The following is a 21,363-nucleotide window of genomic DNA, read 5'->3' as shown; positions in this document are numbered from 1 at the left end:
TAGGTGAATGACCTCATGTCATTGTCATGTCAGTTTGATGAGTCATTTTGAAGAGAAATCTGTTACGTCTCCATCTGAATAGTTTTCTTGTCAAATTTAACAGGTTTTGATTAAAAATCAAGCACCTAAAGTCTTGATTCTTGCAGGGTATTTTAGTTTAATAAAGTACATTACAATCGTGTCAAAAACAGAATTTGAAAAATATTCAGGGCGTCCTCCTCACCAAATGTTACAATAGGGCTTTAAGCAGGAATACACTTCTTCTTTTTTCTGTTTAATATGAAATTTTGTTACTTGTTTATTCATAGGTTTGGATTTGAAAATCATGCACGAGCAGAGGGGAGTGCGCATCAAGTGCGATCATTAGACGAATCTCAGAACAAGCGCATTTTGTACAATTTTTCGAGCAACAAGTGATACGCATTTACACGAGAAAAAAAAATCCATTTGCTATTTTTATAACATGAAAATTGTTACTTAAAATGTTGCAAATTACAATCATGCATCAACCCGTAAAAAATGAACTCGTCCGAAGTGTGCCACCTGCATTGCAGTGTACGTCTCTTCAAATAAATGGTAGAACCCCGACCAATACTGTGATTCGTTCCATGTAGACTGTTTGTTAGGAAAGAACGACCAATCTTATTGGTCAAAAAAAGTGCTGTCGAAAATGTGATTATAATTTTCGGTTTCATTTTTGCATAAATATCACTGCATATCAGTAAAAGTAGTCACATGAAGCTATCAACACAACCTGCTTTAACAGATCAGCTAGAACGTGTTTGATTTCGACGAAGCATTTAATCGACTCAACCCTTAGTTACGGTAAGCGCACATTGCATTATTTTGAAATGTTTAATATTCATCATTATCTAAGTGTTATTCATATCAATTGTTCGTTTAAAAATTGTGATGAAATTTTGAACTATGCCATGTGCATTTGCTGCTTTGCACGAATTAAACTATATCCGGAGTTTTTTTCACTCTGGTATATCTGCCTATGGATGTCATGTTTACATTTATAATCATGTTTAAGTGTGTTAGTGTACAATGCGTAAGTCTTCTTCTCCTGTATATTGACATACATGTATTAAGAATGACAAGCATCATTAATCTGATCTCGTGCGCTAGTTTGTGATGTTTGAATGTTTCTATGTTCAAGTGTATAATAATCCTCTTCCCTTGTTCAAAAGAAATATAATTAAAGCGTACAAAATATATTGCTGGTTATAGCAATCGCAGCACCCTCCCCTAGATTGGTTTTGCTGAGGGTCCAATATGTTGCACCTTTTGGAGGACAGAACCTCTTTGATAGTCCGCAACGGAGAACTGCGATATAGCGATGTGTGAAAACAAAATTTATGATGTGAATCCTGAAAGAACGAAGAAATTGCGAAAATTGTTTTTACAGAGGTTCTAAGAATTCGCTAGATACAGTTGAAGCGAAAGTGAATAAAATAAGCAAGTTTGTTTCCGGTAGCAGGTCTGAAAAATAAACGCGAGTAGCATCAATGGTATCCTTTTAACATTTATTAACAGTACGACAGCAACTTCGTGACCTCTTTTGTTCGACAGAAAATTTATACGGGTTGGTGAACACGGGTTACGTAACACAATGTTGAAATTTTAGCCGGCAAACGCTTTTTATCAAAATAGCTCCAGAAATGGAAGACACGGGTCGTATATTGCATCTTTCATGTACCCTGACCACAGATAAGACATCAAACATTTGTGTAAAGCAACAAATAACGTGTAAAAGTTGAATTAAATGGGAAAAAGAAGAAGCTTGAACATGTCCAAAGTAGCTCGGAAAATGAGAAAAATTGCATGTCACGAACACAAAATGTTCATATCATCAAGCAAGAAAAAGCGCCGGAATCAAAAATGGGTGTCATGTTATAGAATAACTTAAGTTAGCTTGCCTGAAAATTTCGTGAATTTTGGTTGGGGTATATTCGTAGTCGTATATTGAACATGTTGAAATGTTTATCTTTGTGCGTGACTACTGTCGTAGTCTACTGTCACGCCATATATTGTACGGCCGATGTTTTTCCGGCAAAGAAACTTTCATTGTCAATTGTCCATTGTTGGTTATTTAACTTGAAAACTTGAATAATACTCCCAACGTTCAAACAATTTTAAAAGTCAGCATAAAGGTTTGTGTTACATTATTTGGACGGTGTTAATTCATTCCAGAAATAGAATACACGAGTGAGGCACTGAGTGGGAATAACATTGCTATTATTGTCACCGAATTAATCATATCTCTGGTATGGCTTAGTGGTAAATACATGTATTTGGAAGTTCGATGTTGGTTCGAACCCCGCAAGCACCTCTCTTTGATTTTTGATTTGATTTTAACTCATATTTTTAAATCCTAGTTTTCATATTTTTATTAAAGCCATACTATACGATTTCGGGCAAATTTGAAGTTTTGTTATTCCAAAAATTATAACAATATTTATAATATTAGTAAATAACTGTCAGGAAGGTTTTCACGTTACATTTGAAGCAGAAGTAGCGAGATAAAAATGAAAGAAAACACTTAATATCTTGACCGCTTAACTGTGGTGTTCTATGGGGAATTGGTCTAGACAACGAACTTGGCTGATTCCAATTATATTAGGTGTAATCCGAGGTGTAAGTTGAACATTGTGTAAAAATTACAAATATGCCAAAACATTAGGTTTGAAATTCGCGCATCTCATGATTTGATATGTGTGCATAAAAGCTCATAAAATATGTTGCCGATATGGGAGGGGTCTAGTCCAATTAAAAAATCGTGAAAATCTGTGTTGACGTTCCTTTATTTGATAGGCCTAGGCCTATATACCGGTATATTTTTTGAACTTTTAAAAATTACTTAAGTTTGACATGCTTTATTTGATTATATCATATTGAAAGCTACTGAACTTAAATGCATTTTTTTAAAAGATATGAACTCGAATGTAGGATTAGGCTTAAACATGAACAAGAAATAAATCATGAAAAAAGTGGGCCTTCAAGCCGACATTCATTAGGCCTATATTATTAAAGACAAAAGGGAGAGGAAAAAAGAAAAGAAAAACGAACTGAAAAATTCCACATCATCGATAAGATAACATGGGAATCGAACTCTCAACCTTCGGCACTGCACACCTTCGCTCTGGCCACTAAGCCATCGCAACTTGTTCGGGCAAAGGGTATTCTTTTGCTATCTTATTTCTCGTTCAACGTGTTCAAGGATCTCACTCGACAACAATATTTTCAAAACTGCTTGTACTTCAGTTAAATGAGATGATACTACCTTCTTTGCATTTTGCATTTATAAAATATATAACAATAGACGTTTTTAATTGCTATATTAATCAATATAGGGCCTAACATGTATAATAGACAGCGCCGGCTGGGATCCATTTCGTGAAGCATCGTGACACTTGCAACGTGCGCTTCCAGCACGAGGACTCAAAGAACGCAACTTTTCAACCTACGACTAGGTTGTTCCACCGCTCATTTTCGCTGAAATTTTAATACAAGCTGTGGTTAATTAATTTTATCACAACAGAAAAGCATTAGACCGGCGTTTCCTCAAAGCTGCAGATATAACCATTTTAGTGATCGTGACATGCATTTTCTCTCATTTTTTAGGCTACTTCGCGCACCAAAAGCATTCATTTTTTCCACAATAATTCAACTTTTACACGTTATTCTTTGCCTTATACTCATTCAGTGGCGTACCGTGGCCGCCCCAACCCCGGGGGGCTGAAGAAAATTCAATTTTGCCGCCCCTTCCTCAAAAGCCAGAAAAGGTTGACCCAATTTTTTTCTCGGTCGTTTGAAAAAGTGAAGAGCAAAAAAAAAAAAACCGGTTTCAGGCGCTAGCGCCCTAAAAGCAGCACATTTTGATGTATAGTACCATTTTTTCAAACTTTTTTATGCTTTATCAAATTTTTCCGCCCTTTTTTTTATTTACTAATTCTTTTTGCCGCCTCTTCGCTTTTGCCGCCCCTGTTTTTGTCGCCCCTTCTTCTCCCGCCGCCCCTTCATTTTGGCCGCCCCCTGCTTTTACCCCGGGGGGCTGGCGCCCCCAAAACCCCCCCAAAATACGCGCATGCATGTTTCATATCTTATCTATGGGCTCAATATGGAAATGAAGGGAGAAATGACTCGTGTATTCCATTTTTTTGATGTTTTCTAAAAAACCGTATTTGCCACCTGATTTTCAACATTGCGTTACGTAACAGCAGAGGTCACGACGGTAAAAAATACCGGAAGTGAGCTAAGTTGCTGTCGTACTGTTAACAAAATAGAACAGACAAAAAACCAATGCTAGAACGTCTTTCATATACATGTATGCCAAACAGCTTTTAAATTCGAACTTTTAGTCAGTACATTCTCAGTGTATGTTTATTACGTTCATCGTAATGGTTGTGATCAATTCATTTATTTATTTTCCTATTTTTATGATCAATTAGCATAAAAACATAGAGAAATTATCAAACCAAGAAAGTCCCTGTTGAGAACGATCGAAGATAAAAATATTGAAATTTGTTGGCAATCGATCTAGAGCCATTCTGTGGCGTGACTTTTTAGAGCGAAAAAGCGTAGCAAGCCGCGATTTTAAAAAAAGCGAGCAATGAATTGCGGTGGGTTCCAGTTTGGGCTCTTTGCAAGCCAATCAAGAATTTCCAACCCTTCAGTTTCAAGTAAAGTCTGTGTTATTCTTGCTCTCATCCAGAAATCTATGCTATGCAGCAGGCCAGTAGCCAAGGTTTATTTATTTGGACCTTTATGGACTGAGAGGGGCGGTTTTGGACATTTTTGGACCAAAAAGGCATACAAAACCTACGCTCGCAAATGGGAATTTTTAGGTCAAAAAGCCCTCCTGGCTACGGGTCTGCTATGCAGAACTCCAGAATCTGTTTTATAGGGCCTACCGCAACTTTTGAAATCCGACTTTTGCCTTTGGTATGCTTGTTTTCAAGAAGATCGCAGAGCAGCAAATAAGGTCACAAACTGGCAGTATAAGATACATGTATAAGATGCTTCATTCAACGAGTTTATTAATTTGCTCAATACTCTTTCTTGTTGTTTTTTTTAAATCATGACGACTTTTTCAAGTGTAGCGATATTTTGTATAACACATTTTTGCACCACCGTGCATTAAAACGGGTCATAGGCAAATGTCATTAATATTGCGCCATTCCAATTGAAATTCATACACCCCTTATGGAAACACGTCTTTAATTTCCACACAGGGAATGTGAATTTCAAATTGGGTTACCTGAATGGTTCATACCAATTTTTAAGCGCTCTTTTGTATAAGCAAACTATGATAAAACTCATAATAGTTTCCTTATACCCGTCGGAAAAAAAACACCGTTTGTCATGTTATGTTCCTCGTTACTGAGTGAGGATGGCTCTATTTACGCTTGTTCAAGCCCTAGACACTACGGGATGACTTGCATGAGGTATGGTTGAGTGATCGCTTATAGCGTGAGTTACCAGTCTACCTAATCACGAAGCTCCCGTGACCAAGTGGTTAAGGCACTGGTCTCATAAACCAGAGGTTCTGGGTTCAATTCCCGATCGGGATTACTTTTCCTATTCCCTCCTTTAATAATGGCTCGACGGCTAACCTGATCAAATTTCATCATAGTCTGCTTATACCCGTCAAGAAAGCCACGAAGGAGGTAGGATTGAGTGACCGCTTATAGGTTGAATTCCCAGTCTGCCTAATCATGAAACTCCCGTGGCCAAGTGGTTCAGGCCCGGGGTTCAGGCGCTGGTCTCGTAAACCATAGGTCCTGGTTCCCGGGTGGGATCACTTTTCCTATTTTCTCCTGTAATCTTAATATTGTTACCTATTTCAGACAATGGTTAAGGTTCAATCTTTAAAATGGAATCTATTAAATTATAGTGTGTCTTCTGTAAAATGGAACTGGGGCCAGTTAGTTTGGCATAGTGCTCAATATGAATAAATCGATTCACTATACTTGGCCCCGGGCAAGTTTTATTATTTGAACCCTGTTGTGATAAATCGTATATCCATAACTCACGGTCTCAGTTAAGATGTTCGTCTTAGATGTCAATTCACAATTCAATCTAATTTTTCTTTCAGATGAATTTTTTCTCGCTTATATGCATCTTGGGCTTAGCAGGGACTGCTATAGCTCAATCTGGTAAGTAGCCTTTTATATTAATTTATCAATTTACTGCAACTCATCAGATGTTAAACAGTTACACAGTTTGTAACATAAATTGCTCATATCATTATTGAAATGGACTACTTAAAATCTATTTAAAAATAGATGAGTTGACCTCAATGTTTATCAACAAAGGCAAGGGGCTGCTATATCGATATGTCTGATGAGTGAACCACGTGGAACCACTACACTGTTCAATAACCATATTGTGAAGTGGCGGGAGTTTTAAAAACACGAGCTCTGACCAAAATATGATGCGCGCATACTGCCAGGCAAAAAACAATGGAAATTGTGATGATGCGTGCCAGGCATTGACGTCAGAAGTCAACTCATCTTCAGTCCCAGAACAACGCCAAATATGGATTTGAAGACCTTTGACCTTGGATGTACAACAGCATGTTATGATCTAATAGGAAAGTGTGCACATCAATAAACACCATTTCTATCAAAAACGCAACAGCCGATATAATTTGAAACCACATAAATTACTAGAGTTGGTTCTTCTCTTGGATTTGGACCAAGCTTTAGAATATCGACCGTTGCATTTTGAAATAAAACAAACCAGTAATTTATCACCCATTGTAAAAGATATGGCACATGTACAGAAAACATGTACATACATTGGCTGACCTTGTGGATTTCCTGGTCCAGCCAAGCTAACCACATAGGAGATTATCAGATTAATCCAGTGCAGCTATTGTTATAGCAGGGTATTATTATGTAATACTCCTGATCCATATTTGGCGCTCTCTTGGACTGATCTTTAACATACTGGATAAGGTTGCATTCCCTTTCTATGTGTAAAGGAACTTCGTGACAAAAATTTAAATAAAATCTGTTCAATATCACCTGCATGATAGCATTAAAGCAATATCACTTAAATTAAACGGCATTATAATTATTTTGTTTGCACAGTTAATCATCTGTTCTTCTTATAGTACCCTTGACAAATATGTTTTGTTTTGTTTTTCATTAGCCTGTGATTCTGGATGGGAGGAATATAATGGGAAATGTTATTATATACAAGCACCATCTGTCCCGTCTTGGGATGATGCACGGACGGCGTGTCAAGGAATGGGAGGTGATCTTGTCGTTATAAATAACCAAGCAGAAAATGTAAGAATATATCTAAATACCTGCTTAAATAGAGGAATATTATATTTCGTTCAGCTTCGTTCCGATGTGCTGCCCAGCTGTCAAAAAAGCTCGACGTATGTGATATCACAGACCCCCGTATGTGAAATCACTGACCCGTCTTTGAAATCAGAGTCGTTCGTGAATTACGAGTGCCAGGTGGTGGCGGATGCGATATCGCCATTTTTGACGTCGCCATTGGATTAACACACAATCATGAAATCTTCACAAACAATTCTAAATTTGTTATGTGGTGTCAAAGCAAAATGATCTTAAACCGTTGGGGGTACGACAATGTACCACACTTTAAGTATGTTGTTTTTCAATTTATAACTGCTAACCGTATATTTTGAATGGGGCTGTCGCCAGCCTCGAACGTCACGTGTCGCGTGACCTATACCGCCTGACGAGTGCCCCCCGAACTGACAGTTTTGGAATAATTTTAGACATTTTTGTGTTTACGTGTAAAACCAATGACGACGTCAAAATTCAGCCAATCTTGGCCGGCCCCCCCTGCGTCGGAACACGCTTTTCAATACGGAATAAGCGCTAACCTCGACTCATCGTGACATCATCCAAGCAGCAAAGTTCATTACACATTGAAAAAGCGTTATCCGACGGATCTGCAATCGACCACGGGCGCCGACCGGAAAAGTGAAACCACTTTGTCGCCATATTGGAAAGGGAATAAAAACAAATTCACCTCATTGATGAGTAAAAGCAATTCTTTCATCATTCGTTTGTCTACGTGTAACACGGGTGATGGAATACAGTCTAAAATTCCCGCCAAGGCCGAATCATTTCACATTTTGGGTGTATTGTAGCCGACGGGGACCCCGTTATGGCTGCCAGTGAGGTGTAGGAATGCGTGATATGAGATTCCTCTATTACGTGCGAACCCGCTATCCATGTAAAGAGGTCAGTGGTAGCAACAGCTGAAAATTACGGAGGTAGATAATTTTGTATTGTGTGATCAAGAGATTAAATTTCCTACATGGAATTGGCCAATACAGATGAACTTCATGCTAAATTTACAAAACGTCTTTTTAACTGAAAAATAACATATTGTTTCTCTGCGTTTGTTTTTATTAAAGAATTTTCTTCAGAACCTGATTCCTAACACGGGAAGGTTAGGATACTGGATTGGTCTAACGGATGCTGCGACTGAAGGGACGTTCGTTTGGGTTGACAGTACAGTTGCCCGTACTGGTGGAGTAGACTCTCTTTATACGTGAGTGGATCATTCTATCATTGTGTGCGAACTTGTTTTATGTAATTATTTACCGGGTGGGAAATACCGGTAACCTACTTATTAGTAAATACTATCAAGGATATACTGGGAATACATTGAGACACTCATTAAGTTTCATGTTAAAAGTATGAATTAGTTTATTTCAAAATGTGAACTAAATACATTAAATTCATTCCACCAAAATGCTCAATCTACCAAGTTTTACGACAATCCAACAGTCCATACTCAGTTTACCTTGGCATGATCTCGGACATTTGTAGCTTTCAATGGTTAGTACATCCACCACGTTTGATTACAGGCCAACAATCTATACTCAGTTGAACTTAGATTTTTGGCACTCAATGCTGATCACATTCAACAAGTCTCATGACAATCCGATAATCAATACTCAGTTACAGGGCATTAATATATAGCAGTTGAACTTAGATGACCTTGACCTGACCTTGACTATTTGTGTCATCTATGGTGATCAACCTAGTTTGATGACTAGCCAAGAATCTATACTCACTTATCCCCAGATGACCTTGATCTTGAACTATTTGGCCCACAATGGGGATCACGTCTACCATGTTTCATGACGACAGTCTAGACTACAGACAACAAAATAACTTCCCATTGTCTTTACGCCTTAAGTGATGGTACGCATGCGTAGGAACGTTATTTATAACGTAAAAGTCGTAGAAATTTACATGGCTCGTTAGAAGTGCTGCAAATAACATTTAAAAGAGCAAAGAGAAATGCTTCTATTATTATGCACATATTCTAAATTCAAGGTCGCAGAAGAGAAGTGAAATGATTTATTCTGAGGGAAAGCTAGGCACGCACACACCGTCACACGCTACCAAAAACTCCATATTTCATGTTGTCTCACACTGCATTCCTTATGAAATTGTCGCATCACTTCAAGTTGTTAATATTCACAAGGCCCATGTTTTCGGCATAATTATTGTTATAACGATATTTTGTTTTCCTATTTTTAAAATAATAATATTATTGAATTATTATGCATGTTTTATGGCCAAATAGAGGTATACAAATAATCGAGGGTTGAGAGCCAGAAAGCCTCAACTCATAATCATCTGCTCCCACAAAATAAGAATAATGTCGCCAGGGCACTATAGTCCATTGATCATGACAAAATTCAATAGAAAACAAAAGACATTGTGAAAGAAATATTGATTTGTGAAGACCAAAGCAAGGACCCAACTTAATGCTCATTTTCTGAGAGCTGGCAATAGTGAGTTACGGCTTTCTAGTTATGAACCCTCGTAATAATGAAGGTACGATTAGCGGGTATTAGTTAATTCTGCACTTAATATAAATTCAAGTTAAAGTAAAACCACTAACAGTAGAGACTTTGCGGAATGAAGTATGAAACTTTACTGGAACTTTAACGGCAACTTCAAAAATATCGATTGGATTTCTTGCTCAAATTCACTTCAACGCGAACGTCAGATTGGTTTCTGTACCAACAGCGTCTTGTTGTTTAAACTAGGGGAAGTGTGTCAATGGGTGATCAAAAGAAGGGTATGTAAAAGCGACTGCAACAAATTTCTCCCTTTTGTTTGCTGAAGTGCTTTGTTGATAACACTTCAATACAATAGGTGCTTAGTCTGAATAAACATGGATTACATCTCTAGGCGATGACTAGTGTGGGCGATGACCAATGCAATGGGAATTAAGCCTATGTTATGAGCTATACGCTAATATTATACTTCTAAACATGTTTCAATTAAATATTCTTGTTATAGGCCTATATTATTGTCCCGGATTATTATAATAAAAGCTCAATTATTATTCCAGTAAACGTTAGCTTTGTCAAGACACAAGCCCATTTTATCTGTTTGCCCTCCCTAGCCCCCCCCCCCCACCACCACCACCACCACCTCTCCATATCCTCCCCTCCATCCGTCTATTCATCTATCCCCACTTTCCCACTCCCCAGTGGCGTTGACAGGAGTTTTCTTTTAGGAGGGCAAGGACTCATCATTGCATTCTGATCGAATTAGATATATCTCCCCGAATGATCATTTTGTTCTTTAAAAACTCACAGAATTTTGAATTTCAACCAACATATTTCTGGATGCTCCTTTTCTGACATTCTTATTTTTTGCAACAATAGGCCTCCTCTTTTAATAATGTATAACTTGGTTGACATACAATAACCATAGGCCTATATGCCCCAATTTATAACTTGTTTGATGAGTGTATTTAAATAGTGTCAGCGTATAGCGTGGCACATGTTAGACCAGCTTTCTGCTGAATTGGGGTACATAATGTAGGCCTAAATGAATAAAATAAATAATTAACTAAAATACCTGAACAGTACAAGCATATTTGGTTATATAGATAATTTGGCTAGATAATACATAAGTGGTAATTATGTAGTCTATGAGGAAATATCCAAACTATTGTTCTTAATTATGACGTATTTTCATCATAATTTACGGCACACTATAGATTCTCGCGTTAACTTTAACTTCAAGCGGCTTTAATGCCAGAGTGGTTTTGAATACATAATCCTCTATAATCCTCTAGACGTTAAAGTTTGTGGTTTCTAACTTCATTTCGCAAGGTCTCTAGTACTCACAAATCAAATTTCCTTCACTTTAACTTAAGGGATCTAAAATGAGCGTTTATTGCGTTTCGACAGTATTTTTTGTGGGACATGAGGGCACCTCAGAACTATCGAATTGCATTCTGAATACGAAGCATGTCTTTCTGATATCAAATAATTTTCATTTTTTGAAAATCACAATATAATACAAATTTTATGACAAATTATAAAAATTTGATATTTTTCAAATTTTTGATATATAGCAATCCTCGAAGTAAATTATATAAATCTAATGATATATTCTTAAAGTGTATGTAGCAGGGAGGAAAAGCCGACGGTCAATTGAAAATTTTGACCTTTCATTTTGAAGATATGGATTTTTAAAAAAAAAGACCTTATTTTTGTTTGGTGTTTTGGGAAAAAAATCCATATCTTCAATACGAAAGGTCAAAATTTTCAATTGATCGTCGGCTTTTCATCCCACCTACATACACTTTAAGTATAAATCATCAGATTTATAAAGTTTACTTCAAGTACTGTTAAATATCAAAAATATCAATTTTTAATGATTTGCCATAAAATGTGTATTAAATTGCGAATTTCAAAAAATCAAAATTATTTGATATCAGAAGGACATTCTTCGTATTCAGAATGCAATTCGATATGACTGATGTGCTCTAATGTCCCAAAATAAATACTGTCCAAACGTTCATACCCCAGCCCTTAACTTAAGAGAAATTAAAAGAAATGAAATGATTTATAAATGCTTGTAGGCCTAACACAATAGGCCTTGATAATGACCATGATGACACAGGGCTGCACATTAGGAAAGACAAATCGATTCTCGCAACGATTCTCCTAAATTAATTTGCGGGAATCATCCTTATTACCAACGTATTGAGTTAAGCTGATTCTCTTGATTCTTGCAAGATTTTTTTGTGTATATCCTTTGCAAAACTTTTGGCAAGGGTTAAGGGGTCAATCGGAGATTTGTTTTTGTAAACAACAGTGATACCAAAATACCAAAATTAGTAATAAATAATAAGAAATCATGGTAAATAAAATACTAAAAAAAGTACCATATCTGTATAGACCGTGTGTTATTAGGTGAGACTAGACAGTGTCAGAAATCGGCTCGGGTACATATCGGTTTGGGTTATCTCCATATTATACTATATTTTCTTCCGGGATTTTCTTTGTTTCAGTAATTGGCAAGAAGGCGAGCCGAACCAGGCGGGCGATGAAAATTGCATCACAATGGATACAGCGAACTACAATCATAACTATTTTCTTGGGGGCTGGAATGATGTAGCTTGTACCAGTGCAGAATATGGTTATTTCTGTGAAAAAATACGTAAGTCATTGAATTTAGTTTTGAGTATAGAGTATTCACCCTAAAAGTAGTGATGTAACATGATTAAATGCCAATGCACTGATCCCATTGTAACAAAATTAACAAAGTTGAAGCCCCATTCAAATACATGTAGCTAATTTCGTGATACAAGCATCCTCTTTTTATGACATTTTTCATTTTCAGTAGATCTCCACGAAAAAAGCTTATTCTTAAAATTTGAGTTGATTCCGATAAATAATTATGGTCTTTTCAGTCTTCATTGTTACTAAATTAATAAAAAAAAGGCGTATGTAAAATTGAAATAATACCCTGCTTTCTATACCTGATCCATTGTGACGCGATTGGGTATCAAGAATCGTTATAAACATCTCAAAAAAGTAACTAATCCCCCTTAAATAATAGCCATTATTCAAAAATGGGCTTTTGTATTACAATTTTGTAAAATGCGTTGGAAGCAGAATTTGTTTCTGCGCATTTTGACACCTCATTTGATATGATAGCCCAGAAAACAATAAAACACACATTATTTAAGGGCGGTTGGTTACTTTTTTTGAGATGTTCATGATGTACAGTTAATATTCATATGTTCCGTTATACATGGATGCTACAGGTTTTTTTTGAAAACTACAACTCTGTTCTTTCCGGTAAGGTAACCAGAGTTTAACTAACCGTGCATTAAATCAACGCAATTTTATTTTATTCTAGCAACAGTTTCAAGTCATAGACACCCCATAATATGCATGGAGAACCGCGTTTTGGAAACGGACACAAGTTTTGCTTGTCATAATTGTTCCGATTTGAAAGCTGACATATTAGAATTTGTGGTTGCCATGAAGGTAAACAATAGAATTTGTGAAATTGGGTAGTACGAGTGTATTACAGTACTCAACTCAGTGTTCTGCTAATACCAAATGAAGGCTTTCGTGGGTTGCTAAGCGATTTAGTGTTTATAATAATTTGAAATAATTTTAACGATTTTCCTGTTCCTTTCAAACGTGTTCTTTATAAACTGCATGGTTGATTATGCTAGCCAAATCCAATAAATATTACTCACGGAACTGAACTTTTGCCATCTTGACTGATGGCTTGATCACAGATGAACTGGTCCACTGCTTTTCCCGTGAAACTTGGTTGCTATTGACGCATCCTCGTTACCCGGAAGTGATGTTGATTTAAGCAGTGGGTCATATACATGATCTAGAAAGTATGCACCCTCGTCGCGGTTGAGTGTGTTCTTGCCCTTTTTTCTGATTTGGATCAGTACGACCAACGCTCTGCAGGGTCTATTGTTCTATTGTTTCCGATTAGAGAATTTGGATTCCTCTATACGCCATAGAAGTAACGTCATAATCGGATTAATTACCATAGCAATAAATGAATACAATTTTTTAATAGTCCGCCCTGCACTACAAGCAGATTGCACTAATCACCTGTGTATGTCAGCAAACATAGATTGAATACAATACCGCACTTTTCAAAGATATTTATCTTACAGGTGCGAGTAATCAGCCTTTCTTTGACATCTATAGTTCAATGCATCGGTACCGCGTGAACGTTGTAGTGCAGGGCGGTAGAGTCAAAATTGTATTCATCTATTGCTATGGTAGTTAATCCGATTAACTACGTCACTTCTACGGCGTATAGAGGAATCCAAATTCAACAACTCTTCCTATACCTTTGTACAGGAGCCAACCGTTGTTAATCCATGATGAATCCACACTTTTACTGTAGCGTATACGCGAACGCGAGCGAGACTACGCGTTACGCTAGAGCGCGTAAAATTCGTCATGTCTGGAACATGTGTGCGTATTCAAGCTTTACAAGTTGAATTCAATATTTTTTCAGGCAGCGGCTAAATGCAGTTTTATTCTGTAGTTTTATTGCCGATATCAACAGAGAAATCATCGAAGTTTTTGTAAGGCTGAGGGGCAATGATTAACTAACATTCCTCATGAAATAATCATGTGAATTATACGATCTTTAGCTTCTTTTCGTTGTTGAAAGGGATTCAATCATGTTTCACCGTTGTTCATCACCGTTTAACAACTCGCGTCCGGCGCGTCTGCGTGGTTTACTTCGCTCGGGCAGCTAAAGCTGCCCTCGCGAAGTAAACCTCTCAGACGACGCGGCCGCATCGTTGTTAAACGGTGATGAACAACGGTGAAACATGATTGAATCCCTAATTCACGCATTCCTACACCTGACTAGCAGCCTTTAGTTGGGTAGCCGTCGGCTACAATGCACTCAAAATGTGAAATGATTCGGCCTTGGCGAAAATTTTAATCTGCATTCCATCACCCGTTTTACACCTTCCGCGAAAACACAGGTAGACAAAAGAATAACACAATACAGTTCCCTTCGACAAAACACACAGCATGGTCTATTCGCTGTTGAAGTGACATAATAATCGGATTAACTACACGCGGGATCTATGCATTGATGTACTTGCGAACAAAAGGACTATGTATAATGTATGAATAGATGCGACGGGATTATCTGCGGAATTATCTCCATTATATATATTATTAGCTATTATACTATTAACCCTCCTCGTCCTTGCATCTTCTCTAGGAGTTAGGCGGCTTTTATTTGCACAATTGGACGCTCAAAACACCAGGTTGGTGCTAGCGGCTACCCAAAGATGTCCGACCAAATCCTGACCATGACTTGGCTCCTTGGATTCGTCTATACATTCAACGTCCAGTTTTCGAAATTGGGTGACTTGTGTTTGGCAGGTGTGAAAATAATACCTCTGCCTGGCCGTTTTAATTACGAAACGAATAAAGGCATTGACAAGGTCAATAGGCCTCAATGGTAGGGCCTACTTGACCTATTTTGCTGTGTTACCTAGGTAACGAAGCATCCAATATATTACAATCCTATCCTTATTTGATTTGTTTAACCAAAACGAACAATTTGACACCTCTTTTGGCAAAATCGGAGCACTTTGTTGTTTTCGACCCCTATAGAGGCAAAAATGTGACCTTTGACCTTTTTGGTTATAACTCAAGAACAATACGTCCTAGATAGGTCAAACTATACATTTTCTGAATCCTTGTGATTAGGGGAATACATTGGAATTTTGACCCTATGCAAAGTTCGATGACCTTTTACCCCCTTTGGGGCCAGTTTATATTTTGGGGAACATCCTGATTATGTTTTTGGGGTCATCTCAGAAACCTAAACAAGTTGGTTTGGTTTGGTCCTGTGGGGGGGGGGGGTGGTGCACAGAAAGTGGTCCTAGCTCCCCGAGTACATCGAATGGCTGCCCAGTGCTGTTATGTGTTTAGTTATTATATAAGCCTAATAATTATTATTAAATGTATTCATCATTCCTTTCTTTTCCCTTCTCTGTACTTAAAATAAATAATAAATAAATAAATGTTGGTATTTATACAGCGCCTTTCACATGTGAACATGTACCAAAGCGCTTTACATTTATTCCGCCGTCATTAGAATATGTCAGCTGCCATACAATGCCCAAGGCATGCTCATACCTTTGGGCGGCGCTCAATGGACAGTATTCATAACAGCTCCCCAATTCACACCTGGGTGGAGAGGAGTAATCGAGATAAAGTGCCTTACTCAAGGGCACAACACGATGGGGTCGCCGGGGCTCGAACCCGCAACCTTCCAATTATGAGTCCTAGCCCGTTCCGCTCGGCCACCGTGCTCCCTTATTCTTTCCTATGCCTACACTTTATCACTCCCTCGCTCTTCTTGTCCCCTCTCACCCTCCCTCTCTCATTCCCATCATTTTCCTTATATTTCTATTTATCTACTTGTCTTTATTATATCTTTTCATTTCTCCCTTCCTCCAGCCCTCTCTCATTCTCCATATCCCCTCCTCCCCTCTTCCTCCCTCCTCCCCTCCCAAGACCTCTCACAGGGGTGAATCTGCCCCTTCCAAACCCCCTCCCCTCTTTGGGTACGCCACTATTTCTATACCAATCTCCTTCTTAAAATAAAATTAAATGGAAATTTCTTTAAAAAAAACCTTTATAGGCCTATACTTATACTTACATGTATACGTATAGCGATTACCATTATAGTGTAATATATGTGGAAATGGCAGCCTACTATGGCAAGTATATTGCACAATAGAACAGAAAAACCTGGTTTTTCGTCGATAAACCTGGTTTTTCAATCGAAAAACCTGGTTTTTCGATCGAAAAACCAGGTTTTTCAAATCGAAAAACCAGGTTTATCAATTCGATTGTCAGAGTTTTTGATAAACTTGGTTTTTCGGCTGATAAACCAGGTTTATCCAAAACTATGACAATCCAATCGATAAACTTGGTTTTCGATTTGATAAACCTGGTTTTTCAATCGAAAAACCATGTTTTTCGAATTTGATTGTCATAGTTTTTGAGAAACCAGGTTTATCGGCCGAGAAACCTGGTTTTTCACTGATAAACTTGGTTTTTCAATTCGATTGTCATAGTTTTTATTGATAAACCTGGTTTTTCAATCAAAAAACCAGGTTTTTCGAATTCGATTGTCATAGTTTTTGAAAAACCAGGTTTATCGACCGAGAAACCTGGTTTTTCGTCGATAAACTTGGTTTTCAATTCGATTGTCATAGTTTTTTTTGATAAACCTGTTTTTCAATCGAAAAACCAGGTTTTTCAAATTCGAATATCATAGTTATTGTTTAACCTGGTTTATTAAAACAAACCTATGACAATCGAATACTATACGCTTGCACTCCCCGATTGCACTTAGGCTAGATCCTCCAGGCCTCGAATACCGGTACTCACGCACGGCCGCTTCACTGTGTTGTATTGAGGACTGGAGCAGGGCCTGGACTGGAGCAAACAACGTTCGAAAATATGAATATTGAGTAGATTTTGATTACGTCATTGATTTCAGAGACGGGGAATATAAAAACAACAGACGCTTATGAAGCCGAGTGGATTTGCTGATTTATTGTGGTTTGTACGCTTCATAGGCCTACAAGGAGCTTGAAAACAAACTGTCGAGTACCACAACTTCGTACACGCATCGATTCCCCCTGGTACTGTACACTCCATGCCAGCAAATTTTCAGCAATTTTCCGTCCGCCATTTAGTGATAAATCATATGTGCTTACAGGTTTTTAACATGATATTGGTAGGATGGATGTGGAATCTTCAAGGGGTATATGTAAGAGCACCTTTACCAAATCGGCAGGAGCGATGAAATACCAGATTCAGGCGTGCTTGCCTTTATAAAATGGGGACGGAAAAAAGAAGAGAAAAGAGAAAAAGAAGGGAAGGAGAGGGAGAAAGAGAAGGGAAGGGAGAAGGAGAGGGAAGAAAAAGGGAAAAGGGAAAAGAGGAAAGGAGAGGAAGAGGAGGGAAAGGGAAAGAAAGAAAGAGGGAGGGAGAAGAAAAGGGGAGAAGGAGATTTAACCCAAAAAATTCGGCTCACGCGCTACGAGCGCTCGTTATTTACCAAAACAAATAGACTCGCGTGCTACGCACACGCGATATTGCGATAAAAAAGAATAGGGACGATAACGATGTTTTAGGGACGATAAAGACGTTTGCCCCCTCGGACTGACAATGCTGGCTACGCGCCTGTTTGTGTATCTCTATACAGCACCCAAACCGGCTTCACAGATTCGGCGAGCAGGGCGCTCTATCCTTTCTACCTCGTTGATCACACCATGCCCGCGCGCCATGAAGTGTGTCGCCATTACTAATGGTTTGGAAATTCCGGTTTTCGAGGAGCATTCGATTGTCATACAATGTAGTTTTTTGATAAACATGGTTTTCGAATTCGATTGTCATAGTTTTTGAAAAACCAGGTTTATCGACCGAGAAACCTGGTTTTCGAATTCGATTGTCGTAGTTTTGAAAAACCAGGTTTATCGACCGAGAAACCTGGTTTTCGTCGATAAACTTGGTTTTCAAATCGATTGTCATAGTTTTTTTGATAAACCTGGTTTTCAATCGAAAAACCAGGTTTTCGAATTCGATTGTCATAGTTTTTGAAAACCAGGTTTATCGACCGAGAAACCTGGTTTTCGCCGATAAACTTGGTTTTCAAATCGATTGTCATAGTTTTTTGATAAACCTGGTTTTCAATCGAAAACCAGGTTTTTCAAATCGATTGTCATAGTTTTTGATAAACCAGGTTTATCGACCGGTAAACCTGGTGTTTCGCCGATAAACTTGGTTTTTCAAATCGATTGTCATATTTTTTTTGATAAACCTGGTTTTCAATCGAAAACCAGGTTTTTCAAATTCGATTGTCATAGTTTTTGATAAACCAGGTTTATCGACCGAGAAATCAGGTTTTCGAAAAACTATGACAATCGAATTTGAAAAACCTGGTTTTTCTATTTGAAAAACCAGGTTTATCAGTGAAAAACCAAGTTTATCGGCGAAAAACCAGGTTTCTCGGCCGAAAAACCTGGTTTTCACCGAAAAACTCAGGTTTCTCGATCGAAAACCAGGTTTTTCGATCGAAAAACCAGGTTTATCTACGAAAAACCAGGTTTTTCTGTTCTATTGTGCAATATACTTGCCATAGCCTTCATACATTCTAATGTGTAATCGATCAGCAAGAGCATTCAATTTATTTAAATGAAGCCCCTAAAGCCAGGTGGGTGGTAAAGATGATTGCATCGACAGCTAAAGCCTCCTTTATAAACTTCAGACCCGCACAAGCACACATTGGGATACACTTTACACATGACTGCCCTTACACATGACTGTATTGTGGTCACTTATTGATACTCACCTGTTGTGTAGAGCGTTAATATGATGCCGGTTCAGTGACCAATTTAATGGCGGAACCGCTTTGTTCGAAACAGTGGTACCACTTTTATGAATAACCTGTCGCAACTTCTAATCGGCATCAAAGGAACAAAGCATTATAATCTATTGCGACTATATTTCTATTCAAAGCTCTTTGAGTACGACAGCAACTTCGTGACCTCTTTTGTTCGACAGAAAATGTATACGGGTTGGTGAACAAGGGTTACGTAACACAATGTTGAAAATTTAGCCGGTAAACGCTATTTATCAAAATAGATCCAGAAATGGAAGACACGGGTCGTATATTGCTCCATTTATGTACCCTGACCACAGATAAGATATCAAACATTTGTGTAAAGCAACAAATAACGTGTAAAAGTTGAATTAAATGGAAAAAAGAAGCTTGAACATGTCCAAAGTAGCTCGGAAAATGAGAAAAATTGCTTGTCACGAACACAAAAATGTTCATATCATCAAGCAAGAAAAAGCGCCGGAATCAAAAATGGGTGTCATGTTATAGAATAACTAAAGTTAGCTTGCCTGAAAATTTCATGGTTTTTGGTTGGGGTATATTGCTAATCACATATTGAACATGTTGAAATGTTTATCTTTGTGCGTGATTACTGTCACGCCATATATTGTACGGCCGATTGTCCATTGTTGGTTATTTAACTTGAAAATAATACTCCCAACGTTCAAACAATTTTAAAAGTCAGCATAAAGGTTTGTGTTACATTATTTGGACGGTATTAATTCATTCCAGAAATAGAATACACGAGTGAGCCACTGAGTGGGAACAACATTGCTATTAGTCACCGAATTAATAATTTCTCTGGTATGGCTTAGTGGTAAATACATGTATTTGGAAGTTCGATCTTGGTTCGAACCCCGCAAGCACCTCTCTTTGATTTTTGATTTGATTTTAACTCATATTTTTAAATCCTAGTTTTCATATTTTTATTAAAGCCATAATATACGATTTCGGGCAAATTTGAAGTTTTGTTATTCCAAAAATTATAACAATATTAGTAAATAATTGTCAGGAAGGTTTTCACGTTACATTTGAAGCAGAATTAGCGAGATAAAAATGAAAGAAAACACTTAATATCTTGACCGCATAACTGTGGTCTCAATAAGACATCAAAGTTAGTTGCTCTATCTAGACAACGAACTTGGCTGATTCCAATTAGGTGTAATCCGAGGTGTAAGTTGGACATTGTGTAAAAATTACAAATATGCCAAAATATTAGGTTTGAAATTCGTCCATCTCATGATTTGATATGTATGCATAAAAGCTCATAAAATATGTTGCCGATAGGGGAGGGGTCTAGTCCAATTAAAAAATCGTGAAAATCTGTGTTGACGTTCCTTCATTTGATAGGCCTATATTCTTGAACTTTTAAAAATTACTTAAGTTTGACATGCTTTATTTGATTATTTCATATTGAAAGCTACTGAACTTAAATGCATTTTTTTAAAAAGATATGAACTCGAATGTAGGATTAAGCTTAAACATAAACAAAAAATAAATCATGAAAAAGTGGGCCTTCAAGCTGACATTCATTAGGCCTATATTATTAAAGAAAAAGGGAGAGGAAAAAAGAAAAGAAAAACTGAAAAATTCCACATCATCGATAAGATAACATGGGAATCGAACTTTCAACCTTCCGCACTGCACACCTTCGCTCTGTCCACTAAGCCATCGCAACTTGTTCGGGTAAAGGGTATTCTTTTGCTATCTTATTTCTCGTTCAACATGTTCAAGGATCTCACTCAACAACAATCTTTTCAAAACTGGTTGTACTTCAGTTAAATGAGATGATACTACCTTCTTTGACGACTACAATATTTTGTTACACAATAGAGTATTTTGCATTTATAAAATATAAATTTTATAACAATAGACGTTTTTAATTGCTATATTAATCAATATAACATGTATAATAGACAGCGCCGGCTGGGATCCATTTCGTGAAGCATCGTGACACTTGCAACGTGCGCCTACGACACGAGGACTCAAAGAACGCAACTTTTCAACCTACGACTAGGTTATTCCGCCGCTCATTTTCGCTGAAATTTTAATACAAGCTGTGGTTAATTAATGTTTATCATACCAGAAAAGCATTAGACCGGCG

General features: G+C 37.6%; 1 protein-coding gene across 1 annotated transcript in view; it reads left to right on the top strand.

Annotated features, from left to right (window-relative positions):
* The first annotated feature begins 742 nt into the window (after positions 1-742).
* Positions 743-21,363, top strand: part of LOC140165170 (uncharacterized) — a 45,036-nt gene continuing 24,415 nt past the window's right edge. Inside the window, exons 1-5 of the mRNA XM_072188610.1 lie at positions 743-825; positions 6,101-6,161; positions 7,162-7,301; positions 8,414-8,550; positions 12,334-12,482. Coding sequence (XP_072044711.1) covers positions 6,101-6,161; positions 7,162-7,301; positions 8,414-8,550; positions 12,334-12,482 — 487 coding nt within the window. The 5' untranslated portion in view covers positions 743-825. The remainder of the gene's footprint in view (positions 826-6,100; positions 6,162-7,161; positions 7,302-8,413; positions 8,551-12,333; positions 12,483-21,363) is intronic.

Source organism: Amphiura filiformis, chromosome 11 (assembly GCF_039555335.1).
Source record: "Amphiura filiformis chromosome 11, Afil_fr2py, whole genome shotgun sequence".
Lineage (NCBI taxonomy): Eukaryota > Metazoa > Echinodermata > Ophiuroidea > Amphilepidida > Amphiuridae > Amphiura > Amphiura filiformis.
This window is presented reverse-complemented; position numbering and strand designations above follow the sequence as displayed.